Genomic DNA, 18040 nt, shown 5'->3' on the forward strand with positions numbered 1-18040 from the left:
GTCGAGACCCGCTTTGCGTTCTCCGGAGGACGCCACATGCCGACACCGGGTTTTGAACCTCATCTTCCTCTCATCATCAGACAACTCCAACATAACATCCATCAAACTCTCCTACACTCTACAAAGACACACACGGTACAACCATCACATTTCTAGAAGGAAAGGGGACGATGTGAGCTGAGAAAGAACGCCCTTGCCGCTATGCTACTGAACCCACTCCGTTGAATAGCCCAGCCAGCAATGCAGTATTTACATTTTTTTTTACCGCAAGTAGTTTCGTTGTTGCCCATTTACCAAAAAACAAAAAAACCTTGTAATACGGTGCGTTCGGCAAGTGGCTGTGTACTGGAACACGAAAATGGTGGTCCATCTGAAGTTTCGAATGAGATGATCTCGAAAACTATACATCGGGTAGAAATAGTGAGTGAGACAAGTTCGTAAGCTCAAAGGGTTACATCAAATGATACTACACGTGACCCCCTGCCCCCGCCCCCTTGGGTGGGGCGGGGGGCAATTTTTAAATCTTAAATGGAAACACCCATTTTTATTGCAGATTTGGATTCTCCATAAAAAAGTAATCAAGTTTTTTTCTGTAACATATTTTTAAACCATTGAGAGATGGCGCTGAAATCGAGAAAAAAGTAAAATTGGGGAACAACTCTGATTTATTTAGAATTATGAAAGAAAGACATATCAAATCGACAAAAAATGTGCACCAATTCTTTCGTTATGCCAAATTAAGCTATTTTTGTACAAAATATACTGTATCTTACTTTTAGCGTTACCCAGGAACAACGACATGGACATAGTAGAATGATGTTCCCATGGGGTGCTTCATTAGTGTGAGTCCCCTTGCCTCTCCCATGTTGGGGTGCTTAATCAATGAAATTAGCCACGAAGAAACTGTTCAAAACTATCCCCATTTGCTTCAATGCATAAAGTCAATCGCCTGCGAAAGTTGTCCACAGTTTTGAGCAGCACATTCCGTGGTATGGCTGCACACGCTCTTCGGATGCGTTGCTCCATATCGTTTCGGGTTGTGAGCTGTCTTTCATAAACAATATTTTTTAAATAACCCCCTCAAGAAAAAGTCAGGAGATGTTAGGTCTGGTGAACGTGGAGGCCACTGAATTGGTCCTCCGAGTCATATCCACCGACCAGGGCACCGTAAATTTAAAACGTTCCGCACATTTTTTGCGTAATAGGGAGCTGCTGCATACAGTTGGAACCACATTCGCTGCATAGTTTCTAAATCAACATCTTCCATTAGCTCAAGGAAATCATCGCAGAGAAGTTGTAAATACGATTCCAAAGTAACATTTCGGTCAAAATATACGGTCCTATCAAGTAACCGTTTAAAATTCGACACCAGACCATTAACTACCGTTTGTGTTGATTGTCAACGGGTCTGTGCCATTATGGATTGACAGTGGACCAATAATGACAATCATGACGGTTTAATTCGCCATTGTTTTTGAAAATGGCTTCATCGGTGAATATCTAAAAAAAGTCATTGTCACTTCTTACCATTTCCAAGGCTCATTGGCAGAAATGCACGCTTATTTGCATATCTTTCGGCGTTAATGTCCGTGTCAGTGTGATATGATACGCATGATATTTATGTGCCTTAAAAATCCTCAAAACAATTGATTTCGGGATCCACTTGAACAGGGGCGAGAACGGTAAGGGCACGATCGTCCTTTTCATTGTATTCGCGATGACGAAGGGGCGGTGCATGTAGCTCGTTGAGTGCAATTTCGAATAATGTTTTCGCTTGGATGTCGTCTGTTTGGGAAACGATCTGCATACAATTGAGGAGCTGCAGTGTAATTGTTATGGCATTCACCTAAAATTAACATCATATCTACAATTTGTGCACAAGGATAGTGAGCCATGTTTCGCTAAAGAATAATTTACTTTCGTCAGTCGATGTTTACATTTCACAATCTGAAAGTGAAGTGCCGTCTGATCGCATTACACTGGCCTTTATACTGAGCCATAGTTCGCAGTTTGGCCACGGTAGCGCCAAAGTCGGGTGAGTAAAGCAATTGTGAAGAGTTCCCTAATGAGATTTTAATACCATTCCGCTTCCCTGCATTAAACACTGTGGCAAGTAGGATACGTTTTGTAAAAAAAAAAAAAAAAAACAAATAGCTTAATTTGGCGTAATGAAAGAATTGGTGCACATTTTGTATCGATCTGATGCGTCCTTCTCCAGTCATTCTAAATAAATCGGAGTCCTTCCGCAATTTTAATTTTTCTCGATTTCAGCGCCATCTCTCAATGGTTTAAAAAAATTTTCAGTCAAAACTTGATTACTTTTTATGGGGAATCCGAATCTGCAATAAAAATCGGTGTTTCCATTTAATATATAAAAGTTATCCTCCGCCCCACTCAAGGGGGTGGGGTCTGGGGGTCACGTTTATTATCACTTGATGCCCTCCTTTCAGCTTACGAACTTGTCTTACCCACTATTTTTACCCGATGTATAGTTTTCGAGATAATCCCATCCGAAACTTCAGATGGACCACGCTGTAGATTACATTGGAAATTCGAAACCACGTTTGCAGACCTGTTTTTTCATAGAAGCGAGATTGCTTAAGGGCGAAGCACATGAAAGACGGATCACAGCGATCCGTCGCATGCGATCGCTTCGTAGACCGCTCGTGTGAGCGCAAATCGCAGCGATCGGTTGCTGATCGCTGATGGCAGGGAAATCCCAAGTAAGCTGATGACTCGCATGTGAAGTGTGGCAGTATGCATGTGTGGCTGCAACTCGCCATTCTAGTTACAGTAAGCGTGCTTGTGTGGTTTTGTTTCGTTTCACTTTGCGCATGCAGTGTAAGAACCTTGTGTTAGAAATTACAATTATTCAGGGACCATGAACCACTTTGAGAAGTGAAGCTGAGACCGGAGTTGCAGTTTATATTATTATTTTGCAGCGATTTGCATTTTGAAACTTTTTCTGTAGAATTAGAATTGACGGGAAGTTCATTCATATTCACGATACAATGTAGTACATCTGATCATTTTGGATTATTTATGAAACAATCACACTCATTGTTAAAGTTTTTAACTCCTAAAAAAATGACTTGTCGCAATGTTAAGTGTACGTTTTAATTTAAATGTTAAGAACAAATCTATTACATTGTTATACTCAAACTCCCCTTTATTTAATGTAATATAAGTTCCATTCAAACACCTCGTAAAGAGATCTTTGGTAATCGGCAGTACTGATATCGACAACTTTCTTGACACGTCAAGATTGCAAACGGAATTGCATAAGTACTGTACTTGTAGATAAGCGATAGGACTAAAGAATCAAAAATGAAGTGAGAACTAATGAACTCAAAAACTACTTGTATTAGGACACTGGAAAGGTGAAAGGAACCCACTTAACGAGAGTGGATAAAGTAATGTATTCTATTAAGTAACCTACAATCCGCAAGAAAAGCATTTCAAAACAAGTTAATACATTACAGTACCCATTTTTTTAAAAATTTGTTATTTGCATGTATTCGTGGGAATACGGAGATCTATTGCAGCAGCTGCTAAACGTTCCAGTCCATTTGCGTAGTGGAGCTTCTCGACGCAGTGACATTCGTAATAAGGGCTGAGATTCCTTGGCAAATCGCATGCTACGGAATGCTGCGATTAGTCGCCCGAATGTGCGGTCCTATAATTGGTTTTACTGTTGCGTAACATGTAACTGTTTGGATCAGCTGATGAAAGCTACTGAATACGATGTGAAAGCCGCAACTAAGCGCAATGCGATTCGTCGGCTAATTAAGAAATTTCGATGGGTAGGTTCAGTATTAGATGTCGGACGAACTGGAAGACCATCTAAACCAAGCGAGTAGAAGTTGCTGGAGATTTCTGACCCTTTGGAGCACAGTACAACAAACTCATTGCGCAAGTTGCCACAAGAACAGGATATCGGGATTGCAACCATGCATGATGTATTAGGCAAACGCTGAAATTGTTGCCATATGAAGCGACAGTAGTGTAAGAATTGAAAGATGCGGGTCATGAAAAGTGAATCTCGTACTGCAAATGGTTTACATCTCTTTCTTAAGAGTAATGCCACTGTTCTACTTGACGTCACCTTCTATACAGACGAGGACTGGTTCCACCGCTCTGATCATGTTAACATACAGTACACACGATTATGGTCAACCGAGAATCCTAGAGCAGTCCTTGAAACATCACTGCACGATCTGAGAACTGGTATGTGGGAAGAAATATCGAAGCAATATCAACATAGCGCATTACATTGCTTTTAATGTCACCTAAGGTTGTTTTGACTTACCTGTATGCTGAGTCAGTCCTACCGACAATCATTTCTCTTTCGATTTCTTCACATTTGTCATGCAGCCATTTCGTCCTAGCTTTCCTGCACTTCCTCTTTATTCCATTCCTCAGCGACTTGTATTTCTGTATTCCTGAGTCTCCCGGAAAGTCTTCGTACTTCCTACTTTCATCAATCAATTTAAATATTTCTTCTGTTATCCATGGTTTCTTCGCAGTTGCCTTCTTTGTACCTATGTTTTCCTTCCCAACATCTGCTATCGCCCTTTTTTTTAGGGCTGTTACTTATTGCTCTGCCTATAGTCTTAGAGAACTTCAACAGTATCTCGTCACTCCTTAGTACTTCCGTATCCCACTTCATTGCGTATTGATCCTTCCTGGCCAATCTCTTAAATTCTAGCCTCCTCTTCATCACCACTGCATTGTTATCTGAGTCTATATCCGGTTCAGGGTGCGCCATACAATCCAATATTTGATTTCGCAATCTCTGTCTGACCATGACCTAATCTAACTGAAATCTTCCCGTTTCACCCGGCCTTTACTAAGTGTACCTCCTCCTCTTGTGATTCTTGAACAGAGTATTCGATATTACTCAGCTGGTATTTCTCTTTTCTCATTCCTTGCCCAAAGCCCATATTCTCATGCAACCTTTTCTTCTACTCCTTCCCCTACAAATGTATTCTATATCCCCAGAACTATTAGATTTTCGTCTTCTTTTATGAACTGTATTACCCTTTGAACATCCTCATATGATTTCCCTATCTCATCACCTTCAGCCTACTCCTTCTGGATATTCGAAAGGGGGACTATTCCGGAATCTTTTGCCAATAGAGAGGTCATCATGACACGCTTTCAATTACAGGCCGAATGTTCTGAAGATAGACATTATGTGTCTGTTATGCAGTGGTTTCTATTGCCTTCTGCATCCTCATGTCGTTGACCATTACTGATTCTTCCGCCTTTAGGGGCAGTTTCTTACTCCGAGAACAAGAGAGTTCCCTGTACCTCTGTCCGCTCCTCCACCTTCTTTGACAAGGCCATTGGGAGAATGAGACTGAATTCTTAGGCCAGAAATCTTCGGCCGACATGTTGATTATTACTCAAAATTTAAGCAATGGCGGATTTCGAACCCGGGACTAAGGGAAGCGGTACACCTCTCGATTGTATCCCATAATGTTTCGATGCTATAAATGTGATGCGGTTTATATGTCCAAATGATTAGTCGAATTGTCCAGAAAGTTCTTGAAACCAATCACGAACTAGTGTGGACCGGTGACATGGCGCATTGCCACCCATAAAAATTCCATCGTTGTTTGGGCACAAGAAGTCCATGAATGGCTCTACGTGGTCTCCAAGTAGCCAAAAATAACGATTTCCACTCAATGATCGGTTCAATTGGATCAGACGGTCAGGTCCGTTCCATGCAAACACTGCCCACAACATTATGGAGCCACCACCAGATTGCACGGTACCTTCTTGATAATTTGGGTCTATCGCTTCGTGGGCTCTGCGCCACACTCGAACCCTGCCATCAGCTCTTAGCAATTGCAATCGGGACTCGTCGAACCAGACCACGGTTTTCCAGACGTTTAGAGTCCAACCGATTGGTCACGAGCCCAGTAGAAGCGCTGTCTGTTAGCACTGACAACTCTACACAAACGCCGCTCCCTCCAGTCGTTAAATGAAGGCAGTCGGAACTGCGTTGTCCGTGGGGAGAGGTAAAGCCTCAAATTTTGATATTCTCAGCACACTCCTGATGCTGTGGATCTCGGAATACTGAATTTCCTAACGATTGCGGAATGCCCCATGCGTCTAGCTCCAACTACCATTCCATGTTAAAAATCTGCTAATTCCCATCGTACGCCCATAATCACGCCACAAGAATCATGAGAGAAAAAATAACAGCTCCACCAACGCACTGCCTTTTTATACCATGTGTAAGGTATATGTGTATATGTATCCATCTGTATATGTGTAAAACGCTATCCCGTAACTTTTGTCGCTCACCTGAAGATGAGACGCATGTAGGCAATTGAAATACTGGATTGTATTAAAAAATGCTGGTGAGTGCTTCATGAGTGACGACTCATCGAAAAACTGAGATACTCTCTTTGGTGGTCCGGTCTTCTGTTTTGTATCAGTACAACTTTCCCTCCTGTCGGGATTGAGTCGTCCGGCTCAGAACCACAGTTACTTTCCTGTTAGTGAATATTAACTGCCTGACGAAAAGTAAAGGGGGAGGAGGAATGGCAATTAAACTTAAGAGGATGCGTGATGTGATTTCAGTGACTAAAAGATATACACTACTGGCCATTAAAAATGCTACACCAAGAAAAAATGCAGATGATAAACGCGTATTCATTTGTCAATATATTATACTAGAACTGACATGTGATTACAATCTCACGCAATTTGGGTGCATAGATCCTGAGATATCAGAACCCAGAACAACCACTTCTGCCTGTAATAACGGCCTTGATACGCCTGGGCATTGAGTCAAACAGAGCTTCGATGGCGTGTACAGGTACAGCTGCCCATGCAGCTTCAACACGATACCACAGTTCATCAAGAGTAGTGACTGGGGTATTGTGACGAGCCAGTTGCTCGGCCACCATTGACCAGACTTTTTCAATTGGAGAGAGATCTGGAGAATGTGCTGGCCAGGGCAGCAGTCGAACATTTTCTGTATGCAGAATAGCCCGTACAGGACCTGCAACATGTGGTCGTGCATTATCCTGCTGAAATGTAGGGTTTTGGAGGGATCGAATGAAGGGTAGAGCCACGGGTCGTAGCACATCTGAAATGTAACGTCCACTGTTCAAAGTGCCGTCAGTGCGAACAAGAGGGGACCGAGACGTGTAACCAATGGCACCCCATACCATCATGCCGGGTGATACGCCAGTATGGCGATGACGAATACACGCTTCCAAAGTGCGTTCACCGCGATGTCGCCAAACACGGATGCGACCATCATGATGCTGTAAACAAAACTTGGAATCATCCGAAAAAACGAAGTTTTGCCATTCTTGCACCCAGGTTCGTCGTTGAGTTCACCACTGCAGGCGCTCCTGTCTGTGATGCAGCGCCAAGGGTAACCGCAGCCAGGTCTCCGAGCTGACAGCCCATGCTGCTGCAAACGTCGTCGAACTGTTCGTGCAGATGGTTGTTGTCGTGGAAACGTCTCCATCTGTTGACTCTGGGATCGAGACGTGGCTGCACGATACGTTACAGCCATGATGATAAGATGCCTGTCATCTCGACTACTAGTGATACGAGGCCGTTGGGATCCAGCACGGCGTTTCTTATTACCCTGCTGAACCCACCGATTCCATATTCTGCTAACAGTCATTGTATCTCGACCAACGGGAGGAGCAATGTCGCGGTACGATAAACTGCAATCGCGATGGACGGGGGCACACTACGAATGTAGTGCGGGACAATAATTTGTCTGTGTCCTCGATGGCTCAAATAGATATAGCGTCTGCCATGTAAGCAGGAGATCCCGGGCTCGAGTCCCGGTCGGGGCACACATTTTCATCTGTCCCCGTTGACGTATGTCAACGCTTGTAAGCAGCCCATACCATCATGCAAGGTGATACGCCAGTATGGGGATGACGAATACGCGCTGGTCAACTGCTCTTTGTGTATGAGAAATCGGTTGGAAACTTTCCTCATGTCAGCACGTTGTAGGTGTCGCCACCGGCGCCAAACTTGTGTGAATGCTCAGAGAAGCTAATCATTTGCATATCACAGCATCTTCTTCCTATCGGTTAAATTTCGCGTCTGTAGCACGTCATCTTCGTGGTGTAGAAATTGTAATCGCCAGTAGTGTATTTTACAAATAACTTGGCAGTAAGAGCCCACTTATGGGTTTTACATTCCACCCTGTACTGATTCGGTTGGGAAGGGTGTCATAAAGCAATGGCATCCTGTCCTGAGGCAAGACAGCTCACAACTGACACTGAGACGGATATGACGTTAGAGCTGGTTCCACAAATATTCTGTCGTGGCCAGAACAACACACACACCCATGCCCGAGGGACAACTCGAACCTCCGGCGGGAGGGGCCGCGCAGTCCGTGACATGACGCCCCAAACCGCGCGGCCACTTCAGGCGCCAGTAACAAATCTAGCTACAAGCAATTACTCTGTAACAAGCCACCAAAGACCACACATAAATCAGCCCAAGTATCCCTAAGAAACCGAGATTTCATTGGGGAGCTCGGTTTCACACTGAAAATGCACTAATTGGAGCCTGGTTGGTAAATACTCACGAAACTAGCTCCACAGGCTCCAGCATGACGTTCAGCATGAGACGCGCGTTCACGTACAGGGGGATTCCCGTGAACTGAAAACATAAAAAGAGATCGCATGCAATAGAAGAGGCGCATCGGTGTTTGTGAACTCACATTAACTTGGAACAGAGTATTTAGATATAGGTCTGGCACAACTAGAATCAATTCAGGACTGTAATTGCAAGGAAACAGATTGGATTGTCTTTTATTGCTTACGTCTTGTAAGTCAAGTGCAAGATAAATGGTTTCTTTGGTGGATGAAAAACGAATTCGCTGTCTAATTTATTCTTGGGCTATTAATTCAATGTTTATGTCGCTAAGTATCTGTTGCCTGTAGTCATTCTATAATGATAAACATATTCCTCACCATATGAATTCTTACGCGAACTTCAAGTTATTTTATGTAGAAACAGCACTTGACTTCCAAGACGTAATAAATAAAAGACAAACTAAACTGCTTCCTTGCAATTACAGTCCTGAATTGAATCTAGTTGTGCCAGGCTGTTTCTACATAAAATAACTTGAAGTTCGCGCAAGTATTCATATGGTGAGGAATTTGTTTATCATTATAGAATGACTACAGACAACAGATACTTAGCGACATAAACATTGAATTAATAGCCCAAGAATAAATTAGACAGCGAATTCGTTTTTCATCCACCAAAGAAACCATTTATCTATCGATCAACTTACAGAATTTTGTCATTTTAGTTTAGAAAAACTTACTATCGCCTAGGACGGCACATCAGAAATTACACAAAATTTGATCTGAAACAGAAGCTCTGACCACGTATCCGGTATGTTCCACTCTATTGTAGTACGAATTCTGCAACCAGAAAACAACTTGCACAATTCCGAAACCAGCTGGACCCCTTCATCCAAACCTCAGATAACCGCGTTATGTCTCAGAGCAACTGCGGCTTCTTTTCTGTCGATTTTGGTAGGGAAACGTCCACTTATAAGTACTGTTCACGGCTAAGCAAATTTAGAATAGATTTAGAAATTTCGAATAGATGGTTAACTGGTAGTTCCTCTGTTGCTCACAGACCTTCGCACTGAACAATTTATGACTTAAAATAACAGTTTACAGAATATAAAAGGAATTATTCAAGTAGAGAATTTTTTCTAATCACACGTACTGTCTGTGGGGTACTTCAAACATTTTAGATTTGGTATCTATTCTGAAGCGTTCAATAAAAAAATGCTGTTATTTATGTTTATGTTTATGTACACTCCTGGAAATTGAAATAAGAACACCGTGAATTCATTGTCCCAGGAAGGGGAAACTTTATTGACACATTCCTGGGGTCAGATACATCACATGATCACACTGACAGAACCACAGGCACATAGACACAGGCAACAGAGCATGCACAATGTCGGCACTAGTACAGTGTATATCCACCTTTCGCAGCAATGCCGGCTGCTATTCTCCCATGGAGACGATCGTAGAGATGCTGGATGTAGTCCTGTGGAACGGCTTGCCATGCCATTTCCACCTGGCGCCTCAGTTGGACCAGCGTTCGTGCTGGACGTGCAGACCGCGTGAGACGACGCTTCATCCAGTCCCAAACATGCTCAATGGGGGACAGATCCGGAGATCTTGCTGGCCAGGGTAGTTGACTTACACCTTCTAGAGCACGTTGGGTGGCACGGGATACATGCGGACGTGCATTGTCCTGTTGGAACAGCAAGTTCCCTTGCCGGTCTAGGAATGGTAGAACGATGGGTTCGAAGAGGGTTTGGATGTACCGTGCACTATTCAGTGTCCCCTCGACGATCACCAGAGGTGTACGGCCAGAGTAGGAGATCGCTCCCCACACCATGATGCCGGGTGTTGGTCCTGTGTGCCTCGGTCGTATGCAGTCCTGATTGTGGCGCTCACCTGCACGGCGCCAAACACGCATACGACCATCATTGGCACCAAGGCAGAAGCGACTCTCATCGCTCAAGACGACACGTCTCCATTCGTCCCTCCATTCACGCCTGTCGCGACACCACTGGAGGCGGGCTGCACGATGTTGGGGCGTAAGCGGAAGACGGCCTAACGGTGTGCGGGACCGTAGCCCAGCTTCATGGAGACGGTTGCGAACGGTCCTCGCCGATACCCCAGGAGCAAGAGTGTCCCTAATTTGCTGGGAAGTGGCGGTGCGGTCCCCTACGGCACTGCGCAGGATCCTACGGTCTTGGCGTGCATCCGTGCGTCGCTGCGGTCCGGTCCCAGGTCGACGGGCACGTACACCTTCCGCCGACCACTGGCGACAACATCGATGTACTGTGGAGACCTCACGCCCCACGTGTTGAGCAATTCGGCGGTATGTCCACCCGGCCTTCCGCATGCCCACTATACGCCCTCGCTCGAAGTCCGTCAACTGCACATACGGTTCACGTCCACGCTGTCGCAGCATGCTACCAGTGTTAAAGACTGCGATGGAGCTCCGTATGCCACGGCAAACTGGCTGACACTGACGGCGGTGGTGCACAAATGCTGCGCAGCTAGCGCCATTCGACGGCCAACACCGCGGTTCCTGGTGTGTCCGCTGTGCCGTGCGTGTGATCATTGCTTGTACAGCCCTCTCGCAGTGTCCGGAGGAAGTATGGTGGGTCTGACACACCGGTGTCAATGTGTTCTTTTTTCCATTTCCAGGAGTGTATATCAAGTACATATCAGTCATTTATACATAGCTACTCTCTTAATTAAAATATCGAAGACTTCTTTGATTTTTTAAAGCAACGTATCCATTCCCATAATCAAATTCACTTGCAAGTAGACAGCTCATTGGTATCATTCCGTTGTTCACAGACTGCTGGGGGAAAAAAATCACATTTAGCCACAGATTCGGTATGCGGAAGATTCACCCAAGAACAGCGAAAATCTACGACCCGTGCTGTCATTTAGTGTCGTGGAGTGCAAAGAATAGTACCATTACGACACTGGGCATGCCAACATATTGAGCGGATTTCTAACGCGAACGTGAAGTGGCGCTAGCGCACGTGACTTTACAGCTCATTCCATTAACTGTCATTTCCTCACCCTGGATTCAAAAGTCCAATGGCACAGTTTTCAATACTGCGTCAACGAAAATCATGTGGCTGGGCATGAATGTCACCAAGAAGGTTAAGGCAGTAAAGCTGCACCAAGGACTAAATAAAAGGAACAGAAAACATATATGTTGAGTCCAGAAGGGAATGGCTCATAATAAATGTAACACAAGGTTATCAAATCCACTGGTCAATAAAACGAGTCCCTCGTAATCCTTTACCAAAGTTTGAGATGCAGTGGCTCTCAAAAGGATTTCAACACAGTACTTTTGTACTATAAAGTTGGCGGCATGTAAACAAACTGCTCAAGTCGAAGACTGAACCTTTGTAATATTACGTGAGAGGGGATATTTTACGGTCATCTTTTGAAAACATTATGTCGTCTAGGCAGTTATTTTATGTTTTAAAATTCTGAAAAGGAAATATTTATTGTCTTTAATGAATTCTAGTTAGTGAACAGATATATTTATTAATGATTTTAAATTAGTTTCTGCGTAACTGTGAAGGTGGGTTGCTGAAACAATAAGGTAGTAGTAAATATACCAAAAATGAGAAAATTCAGTCAAATAAATATGTGCTGGAAAGTCAGTGTGCAACTTAGTTTCAAGGGAGAAGTGACTTGATCGAACATGGACGGCCCACACCGAATCTTCCACATTTAAATACACTAACTAAATATTACGTCACACATTTTGGTTCAAGTGGCTCTGAGCACTATGGGACTCAACATCTGTGGTCATAAGTCCCCTAGAACTTAGAACTACTTAAATCTAACTAACCTAAGGACATCACACACATCCATGCCCGAGGCAGGATTCGAACCTGCGACCGCAGCAGTCGCGTGGTTCCTGACTGAGCGCCTAGAACATCACACATTTTCAAGAATCATAGTAGTTCTCCTACAAATGGTAAAGTGGCTGTAAAGAGACATAAAAACTGTAATGTTGACCATGTGTTTTGTATTTACGCAAAGTCAATATCTCACATCCTGTGGCATCAGTGAAGCTGTAACTGAAGCATCAGAACTGATGATATTAAATGTAATCATCCCTGCAACCAATGCTTCGACGAAAACACCATTTTTGGCATTGGATCAAAACTTACCTTCAAAATAAACAGTTGTAAACACGATTATCTCACCTTGCTTTGTTACCCAATAAAAACGATTGTTCAAATCCGTGAGGAAGCAAGTGTCATTCAGTGATTCCGTGATTTAAGTTTTCGATAAGAAGGATCGCAGAATTAATCTCAGATATAAATAAAACTGTGCGAATCGAAAATTTTAATGTCATCCTTATTCACGTAGGTGGAATAACAGGTATTTTCCGAGTGTCCGGTATCGCTAACTAGGCCTGATCTTTACGAGGTTGGGCCCTGTACTTGGAGACGGCATACAACGTTAGTCAGTGTAATACTAGGGCGTGACGCGACGCAATAACTGATAATCGTACACAATAACATAATTATAAAAACAATGACAATAATAATAATTACAACAAAAATACTGTTACTTTTAACCATTTTTAAAAGCGATTACAGTTATGCATACCACACGCCTCCCCACTGTGTGAGAAGTACAATTCGGATTTCAACAGTAAGTGTGTAGGGGCTAGAAATCATTGCGACTATAACCGATAGTAAATTTCGAAAGTGTCTTGAAACTTGAACTAGGATTATTCAATACTTTCCCAGTCGTTAACAGTACATGCTCACAATAATTACATGCTCATAATACTTACTTAACAGTGGTCGTATTTGATACTCCATGTGGTCATTGTTAGATGATGATGTTTGGTTTGTGGGGTGTTCGACTGCGCGTTATCAGCGCCCGTACAAATTCCCAACCTTTCATGAATGATGGTGAAATGATGAGAACAATACAAATACCCTATCATCTCGAGGCAGGTGAAAATCCCTGATCCCTCCGGGAATCGAACCCGGCACATTGTTAGAACCGAATATGATTGACCACGGGAGTTAGCAAACAACTCGAATGCCGCTATATTTGGCAGCTGCAGCAAGATAAAGAGGATTTACATGAAAGCGTGGAAAGGTCTAAGATGGCCTGCGTGGGCTTGTTAGTTGATTTGCCAGAGCAGGAGTTAGTTTCAATTGTCCTGAGTGGAATGCGAGCGGCGGATAAGTCACACTTTGTTTTTCGTGGTCGTCCCTCTACTTGGGAAGAACTTCGTGCCGCCATTGTAGCCACGTCCGCGTTGCCGCTCTCGGACAATGGATAGCGTGAAGCTAAAGGTTCAGCCCGTGGGTGTTATTTTGAGGGAACTCCGGATTATCAACATCAGCTGAGTCTGCTAAAGGGGAATTACGTCGTTGTCTTAGGTGTGGTCGAACAGGCCATGTAGTTCATACTTGCGCTCAGCCGCAGACACTCAGAATCAATAAATGACGCCCTGCTGAGCAGCGACCCCGGGGTCGAGGCCTTAAACCCTGGTGTGCCCGTGTCGCTGCTCGGTCATCACTCTCTCTGCCTTATATTTGTTCTCGAGTAGGTGGTGAACCTATTTGTGCCCTTTTGGGTTCTGGTAGCTGCTTTTCATTGTTGAGCTTCGAATGGTTTCTTGAACTTGGCCATCTTGCAAGACTTAGGCAGGTGCAGAGATGTCGGGTTGCCAATGGGCAAGTGTTGCCTCTGCTGGGTTTAGTCTGAGGTAGTATCTCGGTTGGTATTATTTGGGATACACCTTTTTCTTTCTTTAAGTTAGCTTCTGATCAGAAATTTGGCTTCTGTGAGTGTACTAAACGTAGGTGCATCGAGATGTGGGAATGCTGGCTGTTGATGCTAAGGTTAGTGAGTTTGATCTCACTCACCTGTCTTCCCAGCAGGCATCTAAATTAAGGGGTTTGTTGGAGAGGTTCCCAGAGGTTGTCTGTGATAGACTGGGGGTTACTAATGTTCTGGACTACCATATTCGTCTGTCTGACCATATTCCCGTCAGCCAGTCCCCATATCGCCACTCACCGCCTAAGATGAAGATATTAAGGGCAAAGATCTCCAAAATGCTTGAGCAGGAGTTATTAGGCCTTCTGCATCCGCTTATGCCTTCCCTATATTCGTCATTCCTAAGGATCATTGGCGGGACTTTCGTCCTGTTGTTGACTACCGTCGCCTAAATAAGAGGGTCGTCCTTGAATCGGTTCCTTTACCTGATCCTCATAACTCCTTTACTTGGTTTGAAGGGAGCTAATTGGTTTACTGTGCTCGACCTGAATCAAGCCTATTATCAGATTCCCTTAGCCGGAGAATGTAAACACGTTACAACATTTTCTACTGAATGGAATTTGAATTTAATAGTGTCCCCTTTGGCTTGTCTTCTGGTGCAACCGTCCTCACTCGTTTGCTGGATAATATTTTTGGAGACTTGAAATTAGTCTGTGTTAAGAGTTACTTGGGCGATCTGGTAATCTATAGTTGTTCGTTTCAAGAGCATATGGAGCATATCCATCAAGTTTTTGTTAGGTTGCAAGAGGCCGGCTTAACTGTTAAAACCAATAAGGTGATTTTAGCCAGGCAGCAGGTATCCTTCTTAGGTCATCTATCATCAGGCAAGAGTACTCGCAACGATCAGAAGCGGACTAAGGTCTTGAGAGCCTTTCCACCGCCCACTGATAAGCGAGAGACAGCCAAGTACACAGGGATTGCGAATTATTTTAGGCATTTTGTTCCTAATGTTGCTGAGTTATGCGGCTCCTCTAAACGAACTGCTCCGAGAAGGGGTGCGTTTTGAGTGGGGACCTGCTCAAGAGGCCGCGTTTGAGTATATTAAGGCGGCCATAGCCAACTCTCCCGTTCTCGGAGCGCCTGATTTCAATAAGACATTTATTGTCCAAACAGACGCATCGACTGCGGGAATTTCGGCAGTCCTACTCCAGGAGTTCGAAGGTCAGAGGCAGCCATTACCATACGCGTCTCGTCGGCTAACCAGCGCTGAGCTTAAATATTCTCTTTACGAATGTGAGGCATTGGCCGTCTTGTTCGCGCTGGATAAGTACCGGTTTTACCTCGAATGTAGAGTATTTCAGCTAGAGACCGACAATCAAGCCTTAAGCTGGGTGCTAGCCAGGCCGCGTAAAACTGGCCGTATCGCCAGGTGGACAGAACGCATTTCGGCGTTTCAGTTCGAGGTTAAGCACAGTAGAGGCACTGGGAATGCACTCGCCGACGTCTTTAGCCGTATGTTTACTGAACAACCATCTGGTGAGGGCACACAAGAAGCTGCGGAACGTAATCTTAGTTGTGTCGTGTTAGGCGATATTCGTCATTTGTTTAGTGACATTGCCGATCATCAGGATCAGGAGTCCACTTGCGGGCCGGTAGAAAACGGCTTTTTGCGGGTGAGCATTTGGATGAATAAATTATCAGCAAGGGCATTTTGTATAAGAGGGTGGGAGTGGGGCGTACCAACGAGCTTCAGATCTGTCAACCAAGCTCCCTAATACACCCGGTTTTCCATTGTTTTCACAACTCGTTGATTGCCGGTCGTTTAGGAACTTATAAGACCTTGCAGGAGCATCTGACTTGGCCGTCTATTAACCGAGACGTTAGAGAAGTGGTTTCTCGGCGTCAGTTTGTAACATCCACGAGATAAATTTTAGCTACAGTGCGACGAGAGGAAATTATGCCTCTAACAATTATTAACATTATCTATCCGACATATGAAAAAAAGTGAAATAAATATTAATTATTTTTATAATATTTTATGACGTAATTGGACATATCGATGTGTATCATACAAAGACAATGATAATTGTAAATTCCTTTTATGACCTGAGTTTGTCTTCCTTTGTTTTTACCTTTTTTTGGTTGGCTTTTGTAGGTCGCGGACGCAAGACGTATATCAGACTGAGGTCTGTTAAGAAATTGTAATTATTTGTTAATTATTACTTGAGCATAGAGTTCATTATTATAATAAATATGCTCTTTCAATGAGCATTATCTGTGTTAATTATTTCTTTCCGCTGCAAGGAGCGCAGCCATTGACGATAGCGATCTGTATCAGGTTTTTATCTGTTTTTCTTACAAAAATGCCAAAGGTTTGCTTGATGAAAATTAGTCTAAATAGTGAACAATATGAAAGTAAAGTTTAATAAGCATTTCAAATACTTATCCTGTTGAAAAGAAAATTTCCTCTAACAATAGAAAGTCTCTATCAATTGTCTGTCGCCATCTTAACAATTATCTCAGCGGCAAATTCAAATTACGCAACTCTTCAGATATAAATGCCGAAGGTAATAAAAATGTGTAAAAATAAATGTGCACCGGTGGTCCCGAACTCATTTAAATGAAAAAAACTCGAATCGGATTGGTTCTTTAAAAACAGTGCTCATAGCACGATACATATAACAAACTTTTCTAGCTGATATGTGGAGCCGAAATTAATTACGCACGAGTTGCGAAGAATATTGTTTCAGGAAACATACGTCAGTGTTGTGCGCGGCTGATATTCGGTGGTTTTAACTATCATTTTGCTGAAGATAACTGTTTCCATCATAATCAATAGTTGTATAGAATCTGTTGTATGAAATGTGATTTAGTGACACTTACACAACTCACAGACAACACTATAACACAATGTTAACTTGGAGTTCTTTAGCAACTTGACAAAATCTTTAGCCGGGAGAAAAATTATTTAGTAATTACTCACTGTAATAAAATAAGATTATCATTTACAAATTAGTTAAACACCAAACCACTGAATAACACAGCGAACGCCACAAGTTGTGTCGTGTGGCCAAGCCGAGCAACGCTCTTCAGCAGCGTTCCTTAGTTCTGAGCATGAGTCTTCCCCCGTGGAAAAACTCTATATTGATTATGTGGGGCCCTTACCTCGCATCAAAAGAGACTATCGGTATGTATTTGTCATAATCGACGTGGTTTCGTGGTTTATCTGTCTTCTTCCAAGTCGTAATGTGATTGCTGCCACAACGATTGCGCAGTTAACTAACGTTTTTAGTGTGTTTGAACCTCCCAGGCAAATCGTTAATAGTAATGCACCGGCCTTTCTTTCGGCACCCTTCAAGGCCTTCTGTTTTCGAAGCGGTGTTAAGCACGTAACTACCACTCCGTATTATCCTCAGGAGTCCTTTGCGGAAAGGGTCAATCGTAACATTAAATCCGCACTGACTATCTTTCATCAGAAGTCTCCCAGTAGGTAGGATTCTAGTCTTCCTTGGATTAGTTTTGCCTTCAATACCGCCAGCTATGGGGCTTTGAAGGGTACTCCGGTTTCCTTGGTGTTGGCATACCCTGTTAATTCCTCACTTTCGAACTTACGGGGGATTCAAGACCTTATTCCTGCGGAGCTCACCCCTTTGGTCGTTAAGAAAAACTGGAATCGCTCCAAGCACAATATTCTCAGGGCCCACAACAAACAGGCT

At 43.5% G+C, this 18040-nt stretch overlaps 1 protein-coding gene across 4 annotated transcripts in view; it reads right to left on the bottom strand.

Annotated features, from left to right (window-relative positions):
- The window catches only part of LOC126281448 (protein croquemort-like), a 114721-nt gene that overhangs the window by 4785 nt on the left and 91896 nt on the right, over window positions 1–18040 (bottom strand). For all 4 annotated transcript variants that reach the window (XM_049980421.1, XM_049980422.1, XM_049980420.1 and 1 more), the window contains exon 8: window positions 8582–8655. In XM_049980421.1, coding sequence (XP_049836378.1) covers window positions 8582–8655 — 74 coding nt within the window. The remainder of the gene's footprint in view (window positions 1–8581; window positions 8656–18040) is intronic.

The sequence above is a fragment of the Schistocerca gregaria genome, chromosome 7 (genome assembly GCF_023897955.1).
Source record: "Schistocerca gregaria isolate iqSchGreg1 chromosome 7, iqSchGreg1.2, whole genome shotgun sequence".
NCBI classification, from domain to species: Eukaryota; Metazoa; Arthropoda; class Insecta; order Orthoptera; family Acrididae; genus Schistocerca; species Schistocerca gregaria.